The following is a 26,466-nucleotide window of genomic DNA, read 5'->3' as shown; positions in this document are numbered from 1 at the left end:
CAGACCCAGGAGAATCTGCAAAGAGGCCAGGTTTGGGAGGCAAGGCCAGGATTTATTCCTGTGGTAAGACAGTCTGAGAGTGCTCCTGACTATGCCCCAGAGAATCAGGGAACCTCTGACTAGAGGAGACCTTCAAAATCACTAGTCCACGGGACTTCCCTGGTGGTCCAGTGGCTAAGACTCTGTGCTCCCAATGCAGGGGGTTGGTGTTCAATCCTTGGTCAAGGAACTAGATCCTACATGCTACAACTGAAAAGAAAAAAAGTCCCCGAATGTCACACCAAAGATCCCACATGCTGCAACTAAGACCTGGCGCCACCAAATAAATAAATGAACATTTTTTTAAAAATCACTAGTCCACTATTTCTGAAAATGAAGGGAAACCATGCTTCCAATTCTTGGTGTTTCCTGCCTTGTCGGGGGTGGGAGTGGGATCAGGATGGAGGATGAAGAGTGATGGGCTAGGGGAAACAGGGCTTTGGCTCTTCCAGCCAACTTCTGGAAAGCAGCTCTGTTTTCTACACCGAAGAGATCTGGTTTACAATCTATTTCCAAAAAACCCCAAAAAGACAAGGGAAGGAATGAAAGGATTTCATATTGTGTGGCATTGAGAGATGGTAGCCTGATTTCTGGTCATCACAGAAGAGTCCTCTCGGCTCTGATCATTATTGGCTCCAGATTCTTGCACAAGCTCAGGAGTGTAGGGTGGGTGTGGTTATGGATTCTGCACCAACCACAAAATGCTCCTCACTAGCCACATCCTGGGGAAGGGCTTGGGAGAAAGACTCGGTCCAGCACCTAGTTTGGAGGACTTAAGGGATGGTGTTTACTTCTAAGGAAATGGAAGCACCTACAAATCAATCAATTTGTATCAGTCAAAGGGAAAATGGAACATAAACTGTTCTTTGTTTTCTTGGAACTTGGAAAGGTACAAGCCTCCAAACTTCACTTCATCCCTGTGCCCTGGACAAGCCTCAGAATGTCCCCAAGTTGGGGCAGGTGGCCTCAGGATACTTGGAGGGTTGGGGGAGAGGTGGCCAAACAGCAGGACTCAGACTCTGAACATCCAATCTCATCTCCGAGGAACCCAGTAGTAACATCACTCCATTCCCAGGAAGGGCCCGGGAGTACCGCTGACCTAGATGTTTGATTTTTTTCAACTCCACATGGCAGCAAGAGTCAGAAAACAGAAGCCCTTTTATCTGATCTTAATTAAACACAATATGCACAGAGGGGAGTCACTCTGAACAAGGGTGGAAGCGAGGCCAGCTGACTGCAGGGGGAGGATCCCTGATGCAGGAGCTCTTAAGTGACTGTCACCCATATGGAAGCTGAGAGCTGGGAGTTCTTTCCTCCCAGGGTTACACTTTTCCACCTTCCTGTCTGAGCTACTCACCAACTCAGACTTGCTCCCAGGGTTCATTAACTATATGCAGCAGCAGGCTGTCTTTCCACCTGCATCATAAGCATACTGAGTGAACAGCACTTCTCCTCTTCCCCATATACTTCCTAGGTCCCCATCATCACCCTGAGTCTAACAAGTGAGGTGTCTGGTTCTGGACCCTCACATGACCTTGCTCCTGCCAGGTCTTGTGTTAATGGTGACCATACTCACACAGCCGTATTCTTCCTTAATCCTTGAGCCTGGTGCCAGGAGGAAGTGGCATCCTTCCTTCCTGCTTTGATCCCTTTGCCTGTCCCTCTTAGTCTCCCACACGGAGGTTGATCTGAAGTCAGAGCTCAAGTTACCAGAGGGCAGGTCCTTCACTCAGAATGACCTGAGTGTGCCTGCTTCCTCCCTTTCTGCCCCACGTGGGTATCATGTCCATCCTGGAGATTGTGCCACCTGGGCTGGCGTGTGTATTTCCACCAAACTGCCAGAGTTTGGTGCGTGGTGTCAGATGCTCACCAAGTTCTTCACTTTGCTATTGTCCCGTGTGAGGTGATGCCCCCTAGACAGAGTTGGTGTGGTGGTGATTGACCACACCAACATCACCACCCCCTGGAGAATTTGGGACAAGAATGATGTCACTCGGGCAGACTTTCCCTCACATATCTATGCATAAGCATTGAATTTTAGGTGTGCTTTTTAGCCTTTTTTTTTTCTTTCAATCTCCCTGGTGACATTCTTGCTGCACCCTGCCTGTCTGGCTGGAAACTCAAAAGAAAGACGGGAAATGAGAAACATCCATTCTCCATGCAGTTCTAGCCTCTTCTCTCCGAAGGAAGTTGGTGTGGTCTCACCTGGCTGGGTTTCTATGGGGCCAGGGGCACACTGGGCAGCTTTCAGGGCTGCTTGGGGGAAGAGCCCAGGATGTCACCACTGTCCTCTGGAATCATTTTCTCAGCCTGTGACTGATCCTTTCTGACAACTTCAGATGTGGTAGATGAGGTGCTTACTGGGCAGTTTTGACTTTGAAAAGTGGTCCAAACTCTTTGCAGGCAAAATACAGGCACCTAGAAGATGGCAAGCCTATGTAATAACACAAGGACTTTGACTTTCTAGAGGGAAATGTGTACCCCTAAACTCTTCCCTGACAAGGAAGGGCTCTGAAAACACCTGGGATAAGGGCAGTTAACAGGAATGATTATGTGAGCTCTAGGACACTGTTTCACAGCTCAGATCAGCGAACACATCCTGGAATCTATGTAAAGGAAAACCATGCCATTCACACTGGGAACTGCACCTGAGGCAGCACTGGATTCTGAAGCTCAGAGTGTTGCTATCCTCTTCGCAGAGACACTACACTTAGGTGACCAGCTGTCCCTGGAAACCTAGCTTATTTCTCAGTGTAGCCAACATTTGCAGGTTGTGGCCACCTACAAAGTGTGGGGCCGAGCTCTTCTCAGAGCACAGGATCCAGTGCTTCCTCTGAAGCCTCCCCATCCCACACTGGGATCCCTCCCTGGGGCCCTTGGCAGATCCTCCTGGCCACGTCCCTGTCACTTGCCTTTGCACCCCCAGTGCCAGCAGCTGCTTAGCGTGGAACAGGACCTTGATACACACTTGCAGAATGAACGCTGTGGACAAGGTCCTCCAGAGGATAGCCCAGGATCACCAGCTGTACCAACACTTTCTAGGACCCAGAACTTCAAAACAGAACTCCCTTTCTCTGAAAAAACCCTCCTTTATCCAGGCTTCCCTTTCCCTGCCATGCCTACCCCCCACTCCAGGGCCAGTGACACCTGCGTAAGAATTAGACACCCCTGGGACCACATCTCCCTTACCATCTCACTAGATGTATGACCTTGAAGATGTGACTTCACACAATAGAGCTTTGATTTTTAGCTTATAAAATGGGGAGAGGAAGACATACCCACCTGGATTATTTGGAGAATAAATGAAATCCTGATAATGGTAATAAACATCCCATTTAGTGAGACTTATGATGTCTCAGGCATGTGTCTTACATACATACTTTGATTCTTTTTTTTGTTCTTTTTTTAAACTTTTTTATTATTTATTTTTTTTGGCTGTGCTAGGTCTTTATTGCTATGTGGGCTTTTCTCTAGTTGCAGCAAGTTGGGGCTACTCTCTAGTTGGGGTGCATAGGCTTCTCATTGCAGTGGCTTCTCTTGCGGAGCATGGGCTCTAGGAGCACAGGGGCTTCAGTAGTTGTGCTCCTGGGCTCTGGAGCACAGGCTTAGTAGTTGTGCACACGGGCTTAGTTGCTCCATGGCATGTGGGATCCTCCCAGACCAGGGATAGAACCGGTGTCTCCTGCATTGGCAGGTGGATTCTTTACCACTAAGCCACCAGGGAAGCCCTAATTTGATTCTTTCTCTAAGTCCATATGGCAAGTGTCATTGTTTAACAGATGAGACTGCAGGACATTAGTAACTCTAATGGGTCATTCTGTGACTAGGAGGCGGTCTGGCTTTGACCTTCACTCTTGCTCCACAGACCTTGGCTGAGATAAAAGATCAACTGCCCAACTGAGGCCGAGTGTTCATGTCTCTTGTCCCCCCGACAAGTCTGTGACCTCAGGTGCCTTTCACTTCCTCCCCTCCTATCCCCTGTTCCCCATTAATCAATGGCCATCCCTTGGGTGGAGTCAGAAGTGGAGAGATGGGGTCAGTGTTGAGAGGCAATGCCCTTCAACATTCTTTCCTCTTTCTTTCTCCCTCAGGCACAGACTTGAGACAGGGCTCAATTCTCTAAACACGGTAGTACCAGAGATGTACACCACCCCACAGCTACACCCTGAGACTTTCCTATCACTCTCATTTGGGGATGCTGCCCTGTTTCTGGAGTGACTATCCTGCCATAAATGTGGATGGCAACAGAAGTGGGCCCCCAAACTCAGACTTTCTCTAAACGCTAATGTTCATCTTGCAGTCACATGAAACAGCCACCATGAGACAGCAGGAAAATCCCATCTTTGCAGCTTCAAAACCAAAACAGGGCAGATTTCCCCTGGCAGCATGGGTCCTGACTTCCAGTCAGTTTACCTGAAGCAGGAAAACCTGCCCTTTAGCTTGCATTCTCAGTAAGAGGAAAACAGGAAGTTTAGTCTGCAAAAACTTGCGTGCATGCTAAGTTGCTTCTGTTGTGTCCTATTCTTTGAGACCCCATGGACTGTAGCCTGCCAGTCTCCTCTGTCCATGGGGATTCTCCAGGCAAGAATACTGGGTTGGGTTACTGTGCCTCCTCCCGGGGATCTTCCCAACCCAGGGATCAAACCTGCATCTCTTAGGTACCCTGCACTGGCAGGCAGGTTCTTTACCACTAGCGCCACCTGGGAAACCCTGCAAAAACATGACCAGCCCCTTATTCTGATCCCCTGATTCCGAGTAATTAAGTGATTACATATTTACATATATTCAGTACCTGATAAACACATAGACGCACCATCTGCCAGCTTCACGTATTTCAGGGTTTCTATGTAGGTGGGAGTGCAATTTCACCTGGGACTCAGCATTCATTACCCAGCTCAGGCGTATTTGCTCTGGGCGTTGCCTCTCAACACTGACTCTGTCTCTCCCCTTTTGACACTCCCATCCAGCCCAGTTATAGGTCCTCCAAATCGGTTGGTTGACTTGATAATGTTTTGCCAGGTGGGAACCCTTGGAATCTCATTGGGAGTTACCAATGGTTTGGATCCCACAGGCTTGCTTGCTAAAGTCCCAACCGGTAAGCACATTCCCCACCCCTTTTATTTTAAAGATGTCAAATTTTCTTATATTTCAGGTAAGCTTTTCATATTTTAATGGGGACATTCTGGAAACAATGACTGAGTTCCTTAGAAGTGACTTTGATGACGAATGAGATCATGCAGTCTAAGACTGATTCTGAGATGCCAGGGGTCTGTGATTCCAGCAAATGGGGAAGGGGGTAGTTTTCTGCCTCCTTGGGTTCTGCCTCCATATCCTCTTCCTTCAGGATGTCCTAACCAGGGATAGCAAAAAGTAAACAGTGATACTTGTGAATGAACATTTTACATTGACTTAGGAAGGAAGCTGGAAAGAAAGGAAAGAAGGAAGGAAGGAGATGTCTGGGTGGATAAGGAGCCCCATTCCCAAGAGCACGAAATGTGTGTGGAAGAGGCAGGATCAGGGCAGCCTGAGCACTGTCTAGAGACATCTCCCAGGGCACTGCCACGGTCATCATCAGTACTACTGTTAAGTCTTTCACACATGTCATTCTTCTCTGTCTGAAAAGTTTCCATCATGGATTTAGCCTAAAAGGAAGGTTTAAGCAAAATATGTTCATTCTAAAGGAAGACTAAAAGTAAAAAACTGCTTTTAAATCAGAACACGAGCTGAATGTATGAGGTTTGTTAAACTAGCCAGCTTTCAAGTCTTCACCAGTTGACATTCTTACTGTGAGTGGTTTTTCAGGGTAATCCTATAAGAAGCAGGAGAGGGGCATGGGAGAGTACTAAATTATCTGTAATTTTTAATTGCTTCAATGTTTATACATTTCAATATATGTAAAGTGACATTGCTATTGAAATAGATTTTCTCTTTATTAATACTTGTCATTGATCTTTGTGACTGTGACAGGTGAGTTAGGACTACACTGAAGGAAAGGAAGATCTGAGATGTTCTGCTTTTTCCTCTCGGCTGCCTTTCCCTTTTCTGAAAATAATTTTGGAAATAAAGCAAATCAAATGCAAATGCTCCCCCATTCCTATGGCACAGAATGTCAGGAAATCCGCTTCGCCAGTCTTTGTGCAATATTAACCGCCCACACATAACACATGGGATGTTTATTCCTCACTCTGGCACCGGCTTCCTCCCTTCCATACTGTTTGGAATGTACAATGTGGAGGAGTTGGTGTTACCGGCCTCTGAGAACCTTCTGGTTTCACATTTCTGTAAAGGAACAGTTTTTGTGTTTTCAAGGCAGATTAAAGAATCAATTTGCATTTTAAATGGGCACTATGGAAGAGAAGTGTGTGAAGGGCTTCAGGTGGTTTCTGGGTGGTGCAGGTTGCGCCAGGGCAGGACGCTCTCCTGACAGGAGGGCCCGCCACTTAGAAGGCAGGTTGTGGAGTCTGGGAGACTGGTTCGAATCCTGAACGTGTTCCCTGAGTGACCTTGGATGGGCTGCCTGTCCTCCCTGACCCTTAGTTTCTTCATCTGTAAAATGGAGCAGATTATAGCAAGTAGGAACGTGGTGTTTGCTTGGGTACTGATGTCCATCAACCACCGGAACGGAAAGATCAGTTCAGGGTCTGTACCCACACTGTGACCCTAACAGCTGTGCCCTTGGCAACTTGAAGTCCTGGATAAGGCAGGCTGTGAGTGGCAGGCCCAGCAAGCTCTTGGGCTGTTGGTGGGAAGAGCACACTCACCCAGCGGAGCTGCTGCCCGGGGCTGCAGAGGGCAGAATGCAGCCTCTATGCTCGGGCTGCCATCTCACCAGTGACTCAGGGACTCTGATTTATGTTTTCTTTGTTATTGGAATGGACATGTTTTAACTGAACAGCTTGGTCAATTTTGACACCAGAATGTACTTATGGCATCAGTAGAGAACTTGACCAGTACCTCACAAGACCCTTCAGAGTCACTAAGCCTAAGATGAATCATTATCCTGACTTGTATCTGTTTTTGTACTTAATAGAAGTAGAATCATACAGTCCACACTCTGTGTCAGACTCAGTACCCTGTGTGTGAGGGTCAACCACCCTGATGCATGTAGCTCTAGAGCACTGTAGGTCATTATCCCGGCTGTGAAGTCTTCCACTGTGTGACGTGAGTGCCATTTACTTATTCCTTGCACTACCGACGGGGCTTTGGCTATTACAAACGGTGCTTCCATGGACATTCTAGTACTTCTGTTTTGTACATAATATACATTTCTGTTAATACTTAGAAGTGGGATTGCTGGGTCACAGAGCAACTCCACGTTGCTGTTAAGCTTCCATCTTTACTACCAAAAAGTTTAACAAAGTGATCGCATTAATGTATAATTCTACCAACAGTAGATGGGACTTCCAGTTACTCCACATCTTTGGTAACATTCGGGATTTCCAGTCTTTCGTTTTAGCCAGGCTGTACCTCTCTGAGGTATATCTAGAAGGATGCCCTGGCAAGAAGCTTCTTTGGGAACCATCTTCAGGGTCTGCTCTCTTTCTAAATAAAATCTCTATTCCTTGCCCCAACAACTCATCTCAGTATATTAGCATGTTGTGCATATGAGCTTGGTAACCACTGTTAGTCACTCAGTCGTGTCCGACTCTTTGCAACCCCATGGACTGTAGCCTACCAGGCTCCTCGGCCCATGAGAATTACTAGACAAGAATACTGGAATGGGTTGCCATTTCCTTCTCCAGGGGAGCTTCCTGACCCAGGGATCGAACCCAGGTCTCCTGTATTGCAGGCAGATGGTTTACTATCTGAGCTACCAGGAAAGCCCTCTGGTAACCACAGGGCACATGAAAATGCTGTTGACTGTCCACGTTCCACTGATGGAGAGGACCATGTACACAGACAGTCCCGAATGCATTCATGTCTGGCTCTTGAAGGGGTCTTGGTACTAGCACAGGAACATAGGTATCTTTACCTTTTAGGAAATCCAAAGTGCTTGAAAGAAAATGCTGGTCTCACCTGGTCCTCTTCTGTCTGCCCCTGCTCCCTGCCTCCTCTTGAGAAAGGCTGGCATCATCTCTTTCATAACAGCCAACATTCACTGAGGACTTGGTGAAGCTGTGGCTGGGCAGTGTTTTATATATATTTTCCATCATCCTCACAGCATCCTCACGATGTAGGTGATATCTTCTTGTCTTCGAGGAGGAAAAACCCACCTCAGGAAGGCCATGTTAAAAGGACACAGCCGTGCCACAGGCCTGGGGGGAGGTGGAATTCCAGGACAGGCCTCCTGCTGCCCACCCACCCAGAACTGTGCAGTCCTGCCCCCCACAACTAACACAAGGTGTGTCCTGAAATCAGAGATCCCGCTGCACTGAGGTGGGTGGTCCACACTGCTCCGCTGCAGTACAGGAGAGCGATGTTGACATAGCCCAGCCTTCAGTGGTCATATTCCATCAAGTCACTACAAACACCGAAGTAGTGAGGACCAACCCCTTCCTCCTGGAGGAATGGAGGGTCAGGTTCCTGTGAGGCTCAGGGCACAACATTTTCATCAAAGGATCAACCCAGAATCTTGTTTTATGTGCGTTTCTCTTTAAAAACACCTTCCTTAACACATACCCTTGAGTTGTTAGCATTGAACTCATGGCCGACACCAATGTCTCTTGTGCCTGAATGAAACTCATCTAACACATGTATTAATATTTTCTCCATCAGGCGCATCCCAGCCTTCACGCACAGGAACCCTAGATTGCACTTCAGCATTGTGCTCGGAGGCAAATGTAAACAGCAACCTCATCCTCATCCCCTCCCCAAAGCACAAAATATAGACAGCGTGGCACAATGTAGGCTCAATGGGATGCTTGTTGACAGTTGCCTCACTCAACCTCAGCTGAGAACATGCACGTGCAAACATTGCTTTGGGGGCTGCAAATAAATTTTAGCAAGTAAGCGAATCTGCAAATGCATAATTTGTGAATAATGAGATCAACTGTGTATCTGTTGGTTGATTGATCTAGGGTAAGAATCTTCTTTATTAAGTGCTATGTGCTTGAGCAAACAGTGGTCTCAAGTAAAGCACTGAACTAAGCAGAGCGATGGCCATGCCCTCATACTGCTGCAGATCACCAAGAGAAAACTTTCTTCCAAAGACCACAGAGATTGCTGGGAATAGCTGTGCAGTTTCTGCACTGCACAGTCCTTTCAGCTGCGGCCAGGCAGCCTACTTTGGGCTGCTTCACCCAGGAAGGGGCACCATTTTATCATTTATCCAGAAGTACCATGTGTACCAGTGGTGGCCTCTCAAAGTGCTTGCTGAATGATTTTCTACAAACTTCCCTGGAAACCTATGAGGTCAGCAGGGACAGGTAGCCACGTGCTTGCTTTCCTGTTGGCAATCAAGTGACTTGTCCTAGGATATTCTAACAGTCACTCTTCCGATGCATGTGGTCCTTTCAAAGCTGACAAAGCAAGGGGTCCTCTGGGCAGTGCCCACCAGTGTAGTGTTTCCTGTAGCCAGTGGGATGGACCAGTAGAGGGCCAAGGCTGCCTGCCACCTGCCAGTTCAACTCTTTGTTCCATTTGGGGGTTCACTCTTGAGGCTGCCATGCCTTTAACATGACTGGAGAAGCATAGGGTGGTGACAGCAAATGGCTGAGGCTGGCACATGATAAAGTCTCTAACTGATCAATTTCTATCCAGGCCTAGGGTGACATAAACATCTGCCCACAGGTGACCAAAGCCCAGTGTTTCCCACAGAGCTCAGTCATTTTTACATAGGCCTACAGATTCTGAGCAATGTGTCTAATAGTACATGGACAAAACTGAATCCCAAACCCCAAGTGACCCCCCTATCCTGGCTGCCTGGTGATTGCTGCTCCCTCCTCCCATGACACCAGCATCCCTGCTGACATCCTACTGCTGCCTGCACAGACACCATGGAGATGCATCCACCCCAGGCCTCCTCCTCTTTCTGCCATCCCTTCTCAGAGTCATGCAGCTCATGTTAACTTCCCCCTTTCAGAGATGCTCCTGAAGCACCTCTGGGTGTGCCCCACCCCATTTTGCTGCAGCAACATAAAGAACTGAACTTCATCCTAGAGTGACTACGGGAGCATTTCCGGTTATCTCTGATTGGTGTGCTCTCGTGCCTGAGAATCCTATTTTATTGGTAGAGAAAAGTTGAGACTCGCCTCTTATGGGGTCACGGAGAAGTGGACTCTAGAGTGGTTTTGGTCTTGTATAATCTCAATTAGCTGGCCCTCCATGTCCTGACACCCCAAACAAACATACCATCTAGTGTCAAAACCCTTTTTCTTTGTTCCACACACACAGATTCAACAAGAATGCCAGCCCTGTTCTCCCAATCAAATCACCTCTCCAAAGACCCTCCTGCCTAGAAATGTGGAGCCTCCACTTTCTGAGGCTCGTTTCTCCTTGGCTGAGGATCCAAGGGAGTTGCTTGGTGAATTGTCTTTACCAACGGGATATGGCAGAGGTGATACCATGCCAGAGGGGAGCTTAGGGCTGCTTTTGATTATCTCATGGGACACTTTTAGCTGTCATGTGAAGAAACCTAGGCTAGTTCCCTGGAGGAGGACACAACATGTGACCCCAGCTGATAGCCAGTCATCTGTCCAAAGACAGGCACCTGGCTACTGACAACTGAAGAGATACACACAGGGAAGCCTAGCCAAGACTGGAAGAACCACCTGGGTAAGCCCTGCCCAAATTGTTGACCCACAGAACCATAGCTAAATAAGTGGTTGCTTGTATAAGCTACTAAAACAGAGGTTCCTCTGTTACACAGCATAAGCTTACTGATGCAATATCATTCCTTTAGAGCTAAGATCATTAATGGGCCCTGAGGGTGGTTAGTCATCATTACTCAAAGTAGGACTTTAGCAAACTGTAAAGTACTTGTGAAAGGAGAATTCTGTGATCAGCTTTGAAAACCATGCTATTACACATCCCATATGGAGATTCATGGCCCAATTTGCATATTAAAAGATTGTGAGAAACCCTGCACTTAGCACATAGTCAGACAATAACTTATCATTTCTGTTCCCGATCAATAAAGGAGCCTTGATTTCCAACCTGAAGACCACAGATCCTCTGAGAAGCCCAAGTGATGGTACTGGGGTCAGGTGTCAACCCAGAGATGGTGGCAGGTGGTCGAGACACCTCTCTGATGGCAACCAGGTGTCCCCATGCTATGGAATAGATGGGGGTGTCTCTGCTCTTGGCTCCTGACCACCTGGAGGCTTCCTTGTACCTGCTGAGGCCGAGGGACAGGCCACCAAGAGGGCACATGAAGCAGCCTCCAGAAAGAACTGAAACAAGACTAGTGCTGCCTCCAGAAGGTGGACGAGCTGCCTGGAAGTCGTTGCCAAAATTCTCTATTTACAGAAAATGGCACTTTGTAAATACCAAGCTGTGCTATTTATGTAGCTGTTTCTCATCAATATATGTGGGAATTCTGTAATTATCACGAGTGCTCTTCAAAGGCTTCTGGAATTGCAGACAAAGGAGGGGCACAGATAGAGTCAGCTGAGCCTCGCAAGCCCTGTGCCCCCGGCTCCTGTTCTTTCACGTGGCTTGGCTGCTAGTGAAACAGCAAAGGGCAGGGCAGGGCCAGGCCAGAGCCGTGACCAGGGTCTGGCCAGATGGCCCCTCTCCTTGGGGCACGGATCGGGGAGTAACGTGGGCAGAAACAAGGCACTCAGGGATCTGGATGTGGAGGGATATGAAGCCAGTCCAACAATGACCAGCCCACACTGGTGCTGGACATAAGGCTGGTGACACTGTCCTGCAGCATGGCCACAGTCCCTGAGTCCACCCCACAACCCCGGGTCCTCTGGCAGTTTAAGAACTGGGAGGTTTCTAGAGCTGTGCCCGGAAAAAAGGCTTTGAAAACTATCAAACACTGCGTCTACTGACCACGCCTGGAGTCACTTCCAAAGTCATCACTCATATCATTGCCGTGGAAGGAGACTTCCCCCCCCCATCGCCCCCCGACTCAGGAGCCCTGCACCTGGGTCCAACCCCAGCTGTCAATCCTGCGCTCTGTGCCCTGGGCAAGTTGCCTGATTTCTCCGTGCCTCAGTTTCCTCACCTGGGAAAAGAGGAAATAATCCCTGTGTCCTAGGTGTTATGTCATGGGACCCTCTCAGGGTCTTAGTGACCCATCTCCAAAGTGGGAACAAGATCGGCTCCTGCAGGAGAAGCCAATGAACACGCAGCTCTGAGCGTCTCATCCTTCATTTCTGTGCGATGTTCCCAGCGCAAGTCTTACATTTGTCAGCCCCCTGGGAGGGGAGGACTACCACCCATCCTGCACTGCTCACTGACAAATCTGTCCATCAATATGTCTTCATTTGATTGAAGCTGAGGTAATTATGCAACACTGGTCTAAACATGGTGTCAGCAATTGCTTCTTTGGGCTATTTGCTCTGCCAAACCTCAGTTTGTTCATTTATCTAAAATGGGAGGATTAAGGTGGAAGGTGAGAGGAAGGTGCTGGCATGCTCCTCCCACTGTGGGAAACTCGCAGCCAATGTCCGTCTCCCACCCCCAGCCTTTACCTTCATGGCCTGGAGTGGACCAGCTGGACGCCCTGTTTGTGCAGCATGTGTGCACACAAGCCCTGGTGCTCCCTGCCACTCTCCCTTGTCAGCATCTTAATGGGAGAGAAGAAATTCCTATCTACTTGGTTGGTTGCTTTTCTGAGCTTCTGGGAGATTCCTGATGCACTTGAACCAGTGCCAGGTATACTGGTGGCTGAAAAAATGACACGAGGCATCAGGGGCCTGTTACCCTGTGACTGACCTTCAGCTGAGCAATGAACACTGGGCGACCTTTCTGCTTGGCTCCCACCCTGATGCCCTGGACTCGTGCGCAAGTGACGGACTACAGTGCACGGACCACTGGCAAACTGAGGCTGGAGTTGTCTAGCATCTGGCCCTTTGCCATGAATATTATTTGGGGGCAGTGGTGGCTCTTGACTCTCTACAGGAGTCCTGTTCCACATATGAAGCAGCTGCCCACTTTTGTTCTGCCCACACTGGTCATGTGACTTGATCTAACCCCAGGGGCCATGGAAATGAGCCTGTTCTCTTGTGATAAGAAGGCACAGAGCCTCAGAAAGTGCCTGTCTGTACCCAAGCCCAGAGCTCAAGCTCCCAACTCCAGCCTGCTGAGTTTCACTTGGGCAATATCGATACTCCTCTGTGTTTCCAGGCAGCACAAGCTCTTCAGAAGGGGCTGAGTCCCAGGAAATTGGACAGTGTCATGGCTGACCAGAGACGGGAGTCCTTTTGTCTTTTACTGCACCAATTGCGGCTCTTGGAATTGGACTGGACCTTGAGAATTTTTTTTTTTTTACTTACAGCTGAAGAGGCCAAAATATGAGAAAGGCTAGTGACTTTCTCAAGGTCGTAGAGCTGGACAGTGGTAGCCCTGGGACAGACTGGCCCAGCACCACTGCAATCAACACAATAGTGACATCCTCACCAGTCACACTCTTTCTCCTTTGGTGAATGGTGCCATCGCCCATTTATCCCAAAGACAGACAGACAGAGACCCTCTGCACTCAATTGGTTTGAAGACATTCAAAGCAGCACAGCTCTCCTGCCAGTGTTCAAACACTCTTATCTCACTATTAGAAAGATCACATGGGAAACATTCCAGTCTCTGCCACATCTCACAGTGCAGGACACCCCTTCCCCTCCCTTCCCACGCTGCATCTCCATGCCAACACCATCACTAAACCACACAGAGATGAATACACTCACAGAAGAACTTTTCCCTTCCTATCAGTTTTTATTTTTTTAAAAAAGATGAGGACCAGCTAATTTTATAAGGGAAGACACAGTAAATCATCTCGTTAGTCATCCTGAGTTCTTTCCAGTTTGAACAGACTCCTCTCTGAACTAACTTGTCTATTTACTATAGCAAGGGAGACAAGAGGATTCACTTTTTGCCATTTTTGGTATAGAAAAATCTGGTTCCATTGCCAGCAAAGAGTGGAGCAAAATGTTCAGGCGGTGGCTAGTTTGGGAGTGTTCACACGTGAGAACCAAGGCATGTGTAAAAACTGCACAGGGCAGCAAGATAGAGGGTCGATGTGGAATCAGAGGAAGGGGTGCACCCAGGTACCCCAGGTGGGATGAGCTTGAAATGACTGAGGAACACGAGGAAGGTCTGTGGGATGGGAGTGTGCTGGGGGTGGAGAGGGTAGGACATGGATGTGGAGAGGTGGGCAGACCCAGAACATGCAGTCCAATCCCCACATATATCATTAAAGGACTGCCTGGACTACTGTGTGGGACGTGGACATGGGGGGGGATCCTGGTCCAGGGGAGGGTGATGGCAGCCTGGACAATGGCCATGCCAGTGAGGATGGAGATGAGATGAGGATGAAGACACAGGTTGGAGGTGGAAAGGCCAGGATGGGCTGATGGAGGTGGGGTAGGAGGGAAAGAAGTTAAGGCTGATTTCTAAGATTTCAGCCTGAGCAATTCAATGGACGGTTTCTGAGATGGCCAACCTAAGGGGCAAGAGGGTTTGTTGTCTTTTAAAAACCCATGGCTCCATTTCAAACTATATTCCAACTCCATATCAATCTACATTCCCCCTTCAATGGAGTGCTGAGTTGCCAAGGAAGAAATTAAACATACTCACACACACTCCTTTATCCAGAATCCCACTTTAAGTAATTGTGCCTAAGATGGTAAAATGTCTTTCCTATTGCCTTTTAAAAGAGGGTTATGGTATCCATAGATAAGCATCTGTACGTGTCATGTGTGCACTCAGATGGATGTGCACATGAGCCTGGGGATAAAATTGCCCTCTGGGACTTGCCCTCTGCAGAGGAGAGTAATAGGTCTTGCCTCAAGCCAACTCTGTAAAACAGAAAAGAAATGAAGTCAGATGAAGCTGGGCCTGTGTCCAGGAGAGGATGAGAGGGCCAGCACAAGCCAAGTTGCTGGTCCTATCACAATTTCAGATACTGAAAACCACTCTGCTGGCTGCATTCATCCCTCTAGTTCACAGCATTGAGGAAAAGACAGCTTTAACAGTTCAAGAGGAGAAAAAGTAGATCCTCAGTGTTCTAATTTTGTATGTAAAATGAGACCCATCAAAGCACTAATAACATAGCTGACAAGACAGACTCCATGTTTACCTTTGGAATCCACTCCCAGGCTAGGAGAGTGCCTTGTATTCTGAGAATGCATCACGAGAGTCCATGAAGAGCATCCCCAGCCACGGGACAAGGATGAGGCCACAGGTGGGCCTAATTTGCATTCTTGCTTTGTCATTTACAGGCAAAAGAGCTTTACATCAAGAAATCTATTTGCAAACAGCTCCTAGTATTCTTGGGAGTAAGATGAAATAAGCCTTAGGAAACAAGACTTTCAGAGAGGGTGTCACAGGTGTCCCAGGAGTGGAGGACACCCGTTGGATTAGGAGTTGGGTAGGTGGGTGCCATCTTGGTCCCTGGGCTGACAGTGAGGGGCAAATTTGATGGCTGACAGTTTACTCCAAATATCCCCTAAACCAGCAGCTTATTGGGATCTGGTTCTAAATTCCCCAATGAAAGAGGGCCACTTATTGAAAGGGCAAGTTATCTTTGGGGTTCCTTAAGATTCCTTAAGTGTGAGAACAAGAGAGGACTAGCGATGGGAACAGTTCTGGAAACTCTTTAGGAGCCTCTGAAGAGGGTGAGAAGCTCTCGGGATCTCAGGGAAGCGGGGGTGGGGAGAGATGTGGCAGAAGAATCCTGGCTCCTGCCTCACTGTGCCCCCCAGGGTGAATGGGCTTAGCCAAAGCTACACCCCAAACCCCACCTCTGCCCACTCCTTAACTGAGAACACATTTGGGTGGTTTTCATACTCAGGCACCAGCTTCAGCTGCTGAAATAACATCTCAGCAGACAGCGGCCAATGCTTCAGGGAAAGAACACTGTGATTGTCACCAATGACGTGTTTGTTCAGATGCTACATGTTGGAGCACGTGTTCAGAAAGGACTCTGAGTCCTTGTGAAATTGGGAAACAGACACAGCTCTGTAGGGGCTACAGACATAGCTCCCTGGGGCTCTTCAAAGCCCAAGCTGCCTGGCAGCACCAACATCGTGGAGACAGGCATGTAACTGGAGTCGATGGTTTCAGAGGAAAGATACTGTAAAATTGTAGCCAGTATAGAATATTGTTCTCATTGGGACTGTTGGCAATGTCATCTCAGAGGAACACATAAATTAAGTTTGCCTTGTGGGTAACAAAATAAAGAAAAACAAAATAGACTGGGGACAAGTGGACCAATAATAATAAATTACTATCAATAATGACAAACTACTGATAGATAAATAAGATGAAGAGAAGCATACAGTAGGCTGCAGGTGTCCGGTCCTGCTAGGTAAATATTTGGTATCTAAGCAATGTGCCTGCTCTCTCCCATCACCAGTTGGGGCTCCTCATTAGATCAAAGGTAACACTGTCTGCTCCATGCTCATTCTCTAAGCTTCTCTCTATTGCACTGGGTTCAAAATGTGAATCAAAGAGACAGTAGACGAACACATGTAGTATCTGTCCAGAAGGGGCTGGATTCTCATAATTTTGCATCTTCTATAGCCTCATGGGTTTTAGAGAGAGAACAGATGTGCATAATAATAATGGTTGTTGTTTACTCAGTTTGTGTATGACTGTTTGGTGACCCCATGGGCTACAGTCCACCAGGCTCCTCTGTCCATGGGATTCTCCAGGCAAGAATACTGGAGTGGGTTGCCATTTCCACCTGTGAAGATCTTCCTGACTCAGGGATCGAACCTGCGTCTCCTGCATTGGCAGGCGGATTCTTCACTGCTGAGCCATGAGGGAACTCCAATAATAATGGTAGGTAATATCTATTAAGCCTTTACCCTAGAAGCAGAACTAGATTCCAGGATTCTAGTGCAAGTCTTTTAGCTGGGAGGGGGGAGTCTCAGAAAGTGACCCCCCCCCATCCAGAAAAGAGCAGGAAAATAGATCGGGGAGGAATGGTGCTGCTGATCCAGATGTGTTATCCATAAGATGCTGGACAGGCACCTGCTGGGGCACCTGGGAGAGACAGGGCTGAATGTGTTTCCATGTGTACATCTGAGGCATAAGGGAACCAAGGTATTTATCCATCAACCCCTCTCTGACTGAGGGCTATTTCTGGGGCTGATGATTTCCTGGCACTTCTGGGCTGCCCTGCATTCTGGCAGAATGGGTTGTGGGGGTCAGCAAAAGCCTGGAGTCATAGGAGCTGGGAACTGGGATTCAGGCAGGCGCACCAAGCTGTAAATACTAAGTGGGCACAGGGGAGCCTTATCCCAGCAGTGCCAGATACTCTACCAAGAACTCTGCCCACATGCCTTCATACGTTCCTGAAAGCAGCCAGATTCACCTCCAGTGACTGACGGGGAAACTGAGGCTTGATCAGGCAAAGCAGATCGTCCATGGCTATGCGCCTAATCAGTGGAAAAGCCAGGACCGACACTCAGGTGGGTTTCACTCAAAGGGTACGCTTTAAACCACCACCAGGCTTTATATTCAGCTTGAGGCCCTGGGGAACCAACCACTGGCCAACCTGTGTACAGCTCATGGGGCCTGATGGTCAGACTCTGGCCATCTGAACTGGGTCTCACGCAAGGAGAGGAGTCAGTAACTTAAGATCTTTCAAAACATAATTTACCCTCTTTGTGCTAATCTTCTCTGGACACCAGTTTTAGCTTTGTGTTGACACTGACAAATTAAGGACATGCTCAGCACTTTTGCAAAAGTAAACAGGAAATTCCACAAGCTCTTCTAATCATTTTTCTCTTCCAGGGTGAAATCCCTTAACGCAACACGTCTGCCTGGCCAGAGAGTTGTTGGCAGGGCCTTGCTGACCAGATCCTGTGGGTCCCCCCATACGTCAAAACCCCTGTGGCAGCTTCTCTCTAAGGACCCTGGCCTTGGAGCTATAGAAAGGCCTCTGGGCCCCCCTGTCCTGGTGTTCATGAGGCTGGGGCTGGCTCCCAGTGTGTCTGACTCTGGTCCTTTGTGGTGGGCTAAGCACAGGTGAGCCACCCTTAGAGAGATGTAGGGTAGGGAGAAGGTGAGGACCAAAACACCTAACATTTCTTGAGCATCTACTATGCACTCCCACTTTATAGATGGGGAAATCGAGGCCAGGAGAAGTTCTGTGACTTGTTCCAAAGCCCCTAGCACTTTGGTGACACACAAGCTCTCCTGCTCCTAATCTGGGTATCCTTCTCTCTCATCAAACATCTCATCTTGCAACAAAGGTTTATTGTCTAGCTCAGGGAACTATAGTCAATATCTTATAATAACCTATAAGGGAAAATAATTAGAAAAATAATATATGTGTATATGTAAAACTGGGTCACCTTGCCGTGCACCTGAAATATTGTAAGTCAACTATACTTCAATAAAAATATATAATAAGAAAAAAGAAGCCTATACATAACCCCTGCCCTCCCCCTGCGCCTCCCCACCCCGCCCCAAATCCCATCTTGGTAGCCTGGTGGCTTATAAGTGACTTCTACACATCCCATGTGTGTGAGTTGCTAAACCCAGGCCATCGCTCAGATGCCAGGGTAAAGGAGTAGCGCCTCTTTCCTAGAGACCTTTTTTCCCAGCTTTGTGACCCAGAGGTCACAAAGCCACCTCTGCTTTGTGATTTTTTGAGTTGACAATGCAAGCAAAAGGAGGGATGACGCTCAGTTAGAATCTCTAGGTCTTCCAGGGGAGCTCCTTGCCATGCATGCATGCTCAGTTGCTCAGTTGGGTCCAACTCTTTGCAACCCTATATGGACTGTTCCCCTGCCTACAGGATTTTCTAGGTAAGAATACTAGAGTGGGTTTCCATTTCCTCCCGAGGCTACTTAGATTTATATTAATGAGAATAAAATAAAATTTAAAATCAGGCTAACCTCTCAGTCAGACTAACCAAGTTTCAAGGGCTCAGTAGCTCACAAGGCCAGCAGCTCCTTTAGAGGACCGAGCAGAGAGGCAACAACTTCATCAGCATTAGAAGGTTTGATGAGATAGCACTGTTCTGTAGACTTAGAGTTCAGTCTCAGAGCACAAAAGGAAAGGAATGACCTTGGAGAGACAAAAATCACCCCCGGGGCTGAGGTGGAGCTATGATGTACAACGCTGCCTCTCCAAGTAGGGGTGGGGGCAAGAAGGGCCAGCTCCACATCCTACTGGCACCCTCGCCCCTCCGGCCACTGAGAACTGGCTTGTGCATCAATTAGTTTATTCTTTGGCTCTTAACAAAAGCACTCTGAGCCCCAGGGAGGGGAGAGGATCCAAGGACACCATTCCTTAAGATATTATAATTAAACAGATGACTGGAAGCAGCCAAGGCCCCAGGGAAAAGACAACGGTCCAGTAAGGCCCCTTCCAGAGCCCCTCCCCCAGGACTGAAAGGGGACTGGAGCTCGGAGGAGGCAGGGAGAGGAGGGGAGTGCTCCCCACCTGGGATGGGCTCTCCCCCGTTCTTCAGGAGCATGTCAAAATTAGCTTTCACCCTGCTCCAGGTGGGGGTGAAATTGGAGTTGGAATTCAGACTGCAAAGCCAAGACTTCCTTTGGGATCTGCCTGCCCTCCTGTGCTTCAATCACCCCGACTAGAGAAGACCTGACGGAGGGTATCCTGATCAACATTAGAACAGACTGTGAAACAAGTTCTCAGACAAGTGTGTTTCCCTGGGGATATTCACTGTTGACAGAAGTTTGCAGATGACGGATTTCCACTCTACCAGGAGCTTCCCAGGTGGCTCAGTGGGTAAAGAACCTGCCTGCAATGCCGGAGATATGGGTTCAGTTCCTGGGTTGGGTAAATCTCCTGGAGGAGGGCACAGCAATCCACTCCAGTATTCTTGCCTAGACAAGAATCCCATGGACAGAGGAACCTGGCAGGCTACAGTCGCAGTCATACATGACTCAGCACAGCACAGCACACGGAACCCCTAGGTAAAGAAAGTAGGAAGGAATCTTTGTCTAGTGGAATCTCAGGCCTGAAGGTTTCTGACGGCCTCAAAACCTGGAAGAGCCAAGGAAAATTAAAGTCACAGTGTGGGCAAAGTTTAACCAGAAATGGCTGCTTGATTTCCACAAAGCTCACAAAAAGGAGGGAAGTATAAAAAAAAAAAAAGAAAGAAAGGCAAGCTTGGACAGGGAAGATTAAAGTGTAGTTTCAGGGAGTCAGAGCACCTGTGACCACGGGCCAGCACCAGGCCAAGGGCAGGGGCTGTGCAGAAAGCCTCCCATGAAAAGCAAACTCACGAGGTCTATGTGCGACGGGGTGTGTGAGCTTAGATGTGAAGCTTAATCAGGTTTCGAGACACATGCTAAAAGGCCTGGGTGCTCTGGTGGAGATCCCAAATCACTGCCAGTTGGTCCCTGGGGTCCTCTCTCTGGGGTGGCCACAGACAGGACACAGCTCTGGGACCCTCCCGAAGAGGGCCTGCCACCCCTCACTGGAAGAGGCCAGATGATGTAAACACCCGTTTACGATGCCCTGAGGGGTGTTCGTCAGGGTACCTGGGACCCCTAGCCGCATGGCCCTGAGCCATCCTCTGGCATTCCTGGACTCTGTGCCCTGACAGGGGAGAAGAGTGCTCTGAGCAGCCCCTGGCCATGCCTGACCCTATTCCCCAGGCAAGGAGGGACCACTTACAAGCCAGTGCCTGAGTCACCGCCTGGGGCCTCCCACCCTCCAGACCATAGTTTCCACTCCCTCTAGATCCTGAACTCCAGGGTCTAAACCTTCCAGGTTTCTGCTTCCTGCCTGGAACCCCCTTCCCTCTTCTCCTTTGGAAAATGCCTGCCCACTCTTCAAACCCACTCCACTGTTGGAGCCTTCATTTCACTCCTCCTGCCCTGGGGGGGACCATGGCTGCAGTCTCATGCAGCGGGAGCCATCCAGGGGGGATCTGCTTCCAATACAGTGGGCTCCTGCAGAACAATACAGTGAGCTGTGACCAGACTGCTAGAAGGGTACAGCCCGGTGCCACCATCCTGCGGGGGCTCAGAGATGCTTCCCAGAAGGCTGAAAGCAGGACTCTGTATGTAGCTCCTACAGCCCTGACTCATGCATTTAACTGTTTCCCACCGGCGACCGGGATGGCTCAGGTTAGCCCTGGCAGCCTTTCCTACACCCAACGATGTAATCCGACAATTCTTGAGCTCCAGGTGTGCTGGGTACCATGGTGGGTGGAGCTTGTCCCAGTGCTGAACAAGTAGGGACTGAGGAGCTTTTGTTTTGTAATGGGCCAGACAGTACACGAGGGTTTCTTGTGAGGCTCATGTAACCCTGCAGTGGAGGTTTGGGTGGGTCATATTCCTGAGGCTGGACAACACAAACTTGTTCCCTGACCCTGGGGAGGCCATCAGCAGGCCCAGCCTGCCTAGATGCAGCAGAGGGGCTCCTCCTCCCCCGAGCCTGGGACCCCTGCCCTGCATCACCTGCCTGCATGTGGATCCCCCAGGCAGCAGGTTGGGCTTCTCCACAGGGGTCTCCTCCCTCTGAGAGGCAGGTTGGGGAGGAAGCCTGAGTGGGCCTTGGCTGCAGACACAGGCTGTTTGGGTGGAGAATTCTGGAATTCAAGGTGCTGGAGCGTGGTCTTCAAGGGGTGAACACTGACTTTGGCCCCTAGACTCCTTGCCCTGTGGTTTCCACAATGCAGGGCCCAGGGCAGGGCAGGCTGTGGGATAAGACACCAGTAATGACAAAGTGTGAGGCTGCAGGCTTATATCCACTCCTCTGGGCAAGGGGGATAAAAAAGTACCTTTAAGCAAAGGCCGGAATTATCCTGCTTTGTCTACTTAGCTTTCATGCCTGCCTGGGAACTCACTGCCCCAGATGGCAGAGGCCTTACGGGACCCTTGGCTCATGAAGGACAAGGCAACGTACCCTCCTCTGCCTTCAGCTGGGTTCAGAGGATCCCGGGGCCGGGGAGAGTGGAGGAGGGAGGAAGGGCCCTGCCTTCGGCTGCGACAACACCCCTTGGGAGACAGAAGCTCGTGCTGTTTGGGCTGAGAGTGGAAACCTCATCTCTCAGCTGTCAAGGCATCAGGGCGCCGAGGCGGCTGGGAGTCCCGGGTCTGATGGAGTGCCTAGGTCTTCTCAGCCTAACAATAGGGAAGGCTCCCTGGTGCTGGGATGGCAGCTAGCATCCATAGGAACTGTTCTGTGCCTGTGACTCTCCTGATGGGCAGAAGGGCTGCAGAGGTTGCTTTATCATTTGGGGCCCCTTGAGCCTTTTTTTAAGTGGAGGGTTTAGAGGGGTTGGGGTAAGTGGGGAACGACTTGTAGAGTTGACAGCTTTCATCAGGAAAGGAGTCATGCTTAGGCAGCTTATTGGGCCAGGGGGTAAACATATTGCCAGAAGTCACACACAAAGCAAGGATAGCAGAACCGGGCTCCACCCCACATCTGGTCTGACTCCAGAGCCCGTGGTGTGGATGGAAAAATAAGGTCTCTGTCCCCTCCCCTGGATTATGGTGGGCTTGTGACTGCAACAGAGGCTAACAGAAATGACTCATGTGACTTCAGAGGCTGTGCCACTCAGGCCATGGGCTTCCTCCTTGTCACCAGAACCCTCCCTCTGCAAGCCCTGGGCTGCTACCTGGAGCCATGCTGGAGAGGGTACACAGAGGTGCTCCAGCTGACAGTCCCAGCTGGGCTAGTCCTCCAGACACTGCAGCCCAGACACCAGACATGGGAGTGGATGAGCCTTCTTCAAAGGGTCCTCCAGCAGCCGTGGCTCCAGTCCTAGCCATCAGCGTTACCACAGCCATCAAATCTCCCATCCTGAGCCCTGGATCCTGGGGTGCAGCACCCACCTCTGTGCCCTTTCTGAACTATTGATCCCTGGAACTGATGAGTGACAGGATGTGGTTATTTGATATGTCACCCAATTCAGGGAATGTTTCACAGCAATAAATAACCAGAATGGAATCAAGAGCATCCAGGCAGAGCCCGTGCCATGGAAACGGGAAAGAGCACTGATGTATCTAGTGGAGAATGTGTCCTGAGTCTTTACTAGTTTTGCAGCTACTTCTTCAAGACAGCATCATCCCTGCACCCACCCCACCCCCCAAACTCTCTGGATGGGGACAAGGAAAATCAAAAGCCTTCCATCCACTGGGCCTGTGGGTGAAGTGCTAGGCCAGAGGTGGAGATTAAGAGCCAGAACACATTTTCATGGACCACCTACTATGTGCCAGACACTCTCCCACCACAGGACAGGAAGAGGTCTCGGAGGAAGCCACATGCAAAACTACATCCCTGTTCTCATCCCAGCTGTGCACAAAACTACATCCCTGTGGGAGAGAAGGTGATGAGCAATAAGCAAAGAACTAGATAATATTATGTCACAGGGTACTCGGTGCTGCAGAGAAAAGTAAAGCCATGTGAAGACAGGCAGTTCACAGAGGCAGGTTGGGGAAGGATGGACTCCCAAGGAAGGTGGCATTTCAGCAAAGAGAACCCCCACTCTGTTTGACCCCAGAGCCCACTCCCTGGGCATGGGTATCGGGGAAAGAAAACGTCCATGTAGCCCCTAGCGTACACACCTGTGGCCTCTTAAAGACAGTACCTTTGGATATACACTACCATATGTAAGACAAATGAGAAGAATCAGCTGTAAAGCACAGGGAACTATACTTGGTATCTTGTAATAACAATCTAGAAGGGAAGAGGACCTGAAAAAGTATATATATGTACACACACACACGCACGCACACACATATAATTGAATCACTTTTCAGTACACCCAAAACATTGTATATCAATTACGCTTTAATAAAAAACACCTTTTAAAAAGCACGTTTGTTGATCACTCGTTTGGGGCTCACAGACCCCACAGCAGGTGTGTGAACAGGAGGGGAAACCCTTCCCCTCCCTCATCTCCAACCCCCAATTCCAAGCTCTCCCTCCGGCCCTGCGGCGGGGCCATCAGCAGGGTACTTACACAAAGCACGTGAAGGACCACTGCCCCCTGTCTTCGGTCCTCGTTGGTAAAGATGTCATTGGGGAACTCATGCAGGGCTGCGGGATGGAGAGAGAAGAGCAGCTCAGTATACACAGGTAACAACATTTAGAGCAGGAAGCCTTCAGAATACTGCCTTCCTCAGTCTACCGTGAACTTGGATGAGGAAAAATGACATCTGTAAGTTCAAAGTTCACAAATCTCTAACTGGGAACTTGGTGATTCCTCCTGATAAGCATGGAGGCAACAAATCTCGGTTGGGTTAGAAACACGCAGGGCTGTGACCCCAGCGGACATGCTCAGGATCCACGGTCCTGCCATCTGCCTGGTTCCCGCTCACCCCCTTCAACATGGGGGTGGCGTGGAGTTCATCACCTGTGACCAAGGGTCATGAGGACACCTGGGAACCACTACTGTGCAGGTCTGTGTTCTAATACGCTGACAACTTCATTCCAGTGCATTAGTTTCCTTCTGCAGCGTCACACGTCTCCTTGCAAATATTTAAACGTTTTTCCCGAGCAGAGGTCTGCAGGCCTCAAGGGTTACCCGGGGGTCCGTGGCACATGCAGGGTTAAGTCCTTGCTCTGAACTGTCTGTCTGGCCCTCCTTTCCTTGTCCTGCTCTTGCCCTGGCCGGGGGCCCCCTGGCCTCTTATACTCCCTCCTCCTGCCTCCTACTTCTATGCCACATTCCCCTCTGCTTCCCAGGAAGTCCAGTGCAGTGCAGAACACATAAGAAATGTTCCTTTCTGCCCACTTTCCAAACTCAGGACACAGATGGCTGCCGTGCAGTAAAGATAAGAAGGAACCCTGCAGGGCAGGCCTGTCCCTCAACTTTCTGGCTCAGGTTGCCCAGCACTGTCTGCCCCCAACCCGGGGGTGCTTGACTCTGGCCAAACCTGCACCCCACTCCATGCTTCTGAAGACAATAGGCATTGCCCATAGCTGCACTGCTCCCTCCTGATGTCCCCTGGGGATGGGCTGGCCGTGGTGGGTAGACAGAGGCTCTGACAGCAGGACATCTGCACTGTTTGGGCAGAATTCACAGCAGCATACGCAGTGACCTCTGCTCCCAGCCAGCCGGCACCCACCCGCCCTGCACTTGACAGCCACTATGCCTCCAACCCTCCCAGAAAGCTGTTGCTTCTGGACTGTAGATGAGAAACCCAGGGGCAGCAGGACTGGACAGTGTGCTGGAGCATCCACAGCGAGGGCCATGTGCCCAGAAGACCAGCCCGTGACGCCCTCACAGCTGTGACCTCTTGGCTCCTGGCACTGCTTGCACATCTTATTTCACCTGGTGACCTCTTCTTTCTGGGGGGCTTCTTCCTAGTGGGGACCTGATCCGATCTATATTCAGCCCCCACACACCAGAGGAGCAATCTGTGCAGCTGCCATGGGGCTTTTCAGTGCTGGGCAGTGCAGGGGGAAATGTGACCAATCCACTGCCCACTTTCCCCCAGAGGTGGAGACGGGCCAGTATGCAGGTTACTGTATCCATCAGGACAGCCTTGGGAAACTGAAGCCAGGGTCTGCCTTGTGATGGGCACCATGCAAAACCGCCATGCATGGGGACGGCTTACCATCAACGAGGAGGAGGAGGGATGTGAGGGGCATCAAGGTGCCCCTGGCACTGATACATGGAAGCCAGCCCACTGCCTTCCCTCCTACCCCTCCTGTTGAGAGCAGCATATGGAGGGAATGAAGGCCATGGTGCAGGCAATCCTACAAGTCTGCAAGATGCCCACCCTGTGCCCACTCTGTCATCCTTGTCTCTCTACCAGAGCCCCCAAGAATGGTTCGATCAAGGGCACCATGTCAGTAAGTGACACATTTTTATGTTTTGAATTGAGGCATTTTGAAGGACTGTTGCTAATGTTGAAGCTTCAATACCTTGGTCACCTGGTGCAAACAGCCAGCTCATTGGAAAAGATCTTGATGCCGGCAAAGACTGAAGGCAAAAGGAGAAGGGGGTGGCAGAGGATGAGATGGCTAGATAGCATCACCAACTCAATGGACATGAATTTAAGCAAACTCCAGGAGATAGTGGAGGACAGAGGAGCCTGAGATGCTGCGGTCCATGGGATCACAAAGTTGGACATGATTTAGCAACTGAACAACAACAATTTTTATTTTAAATGCCCTGGGTGCTCAACAGTGAGTGCAAAAGTGGAATGACCAGGACCAGATGGATGTTCTGGGCTTTGAGTTTGATAGGAGAGGGTCTCAGCAGAGATCTGGATTCCCAATCAACCCTGGGGCCTGGCTGGGGCTCTAGGCCGAGAGCTAAGCCCTTGGATGGGGAAGGACCCACAGAGCCCAGTGCTGGCTCTGGACCCGCAGAGTGAGCGCTGTCCAAAGTGCTGGCCCAGGAGGTGTTGGGCAGGGGTTGGGGTAAGAGGGTAG

General features: G+C 49.7%; 1 protein-coding gene across 1 annotated transcript in view; it reads right to left on the bottom strand.

Annotated features, from left to right (window-relative positions):
• Nucleotides 1-26,466, bottom strand: part of SLC24A3 (solute carrier family 24 member 3) — a 422,665-nt gene that overhangs the window by 135,275 nt on the left and 260,924 nt on the right. The window contains exon 3 of the mRNA XM_043478401.1: nt 24,044-24,120. Within this exon, the coding sequence (XP_043334336.1) occupies nt 24,044-24,120 (77 nt within the window). The remainder of the gene's footprint in view (nt 1-24,043; nt 24,121-26,466) is intronic.

This window comes from Cervus canadensis, chromosome 10 (assembly GCF_019320065.1).
Source record: "Cervus canadensis isolate Bull #8, Minnesota chromosome 10, ASM1932006v1, whole genome shotgun sequence".
Classification (NCBI taxonomy): Eukaryota; Metazoa; Chordata; class Mammalia; order Artiodactyla; family Cervidae; genus Cervus; species Cervus canadensis.
This window is presented reverse-complemented; position numbering and strand designations above follow the sequence as displayed.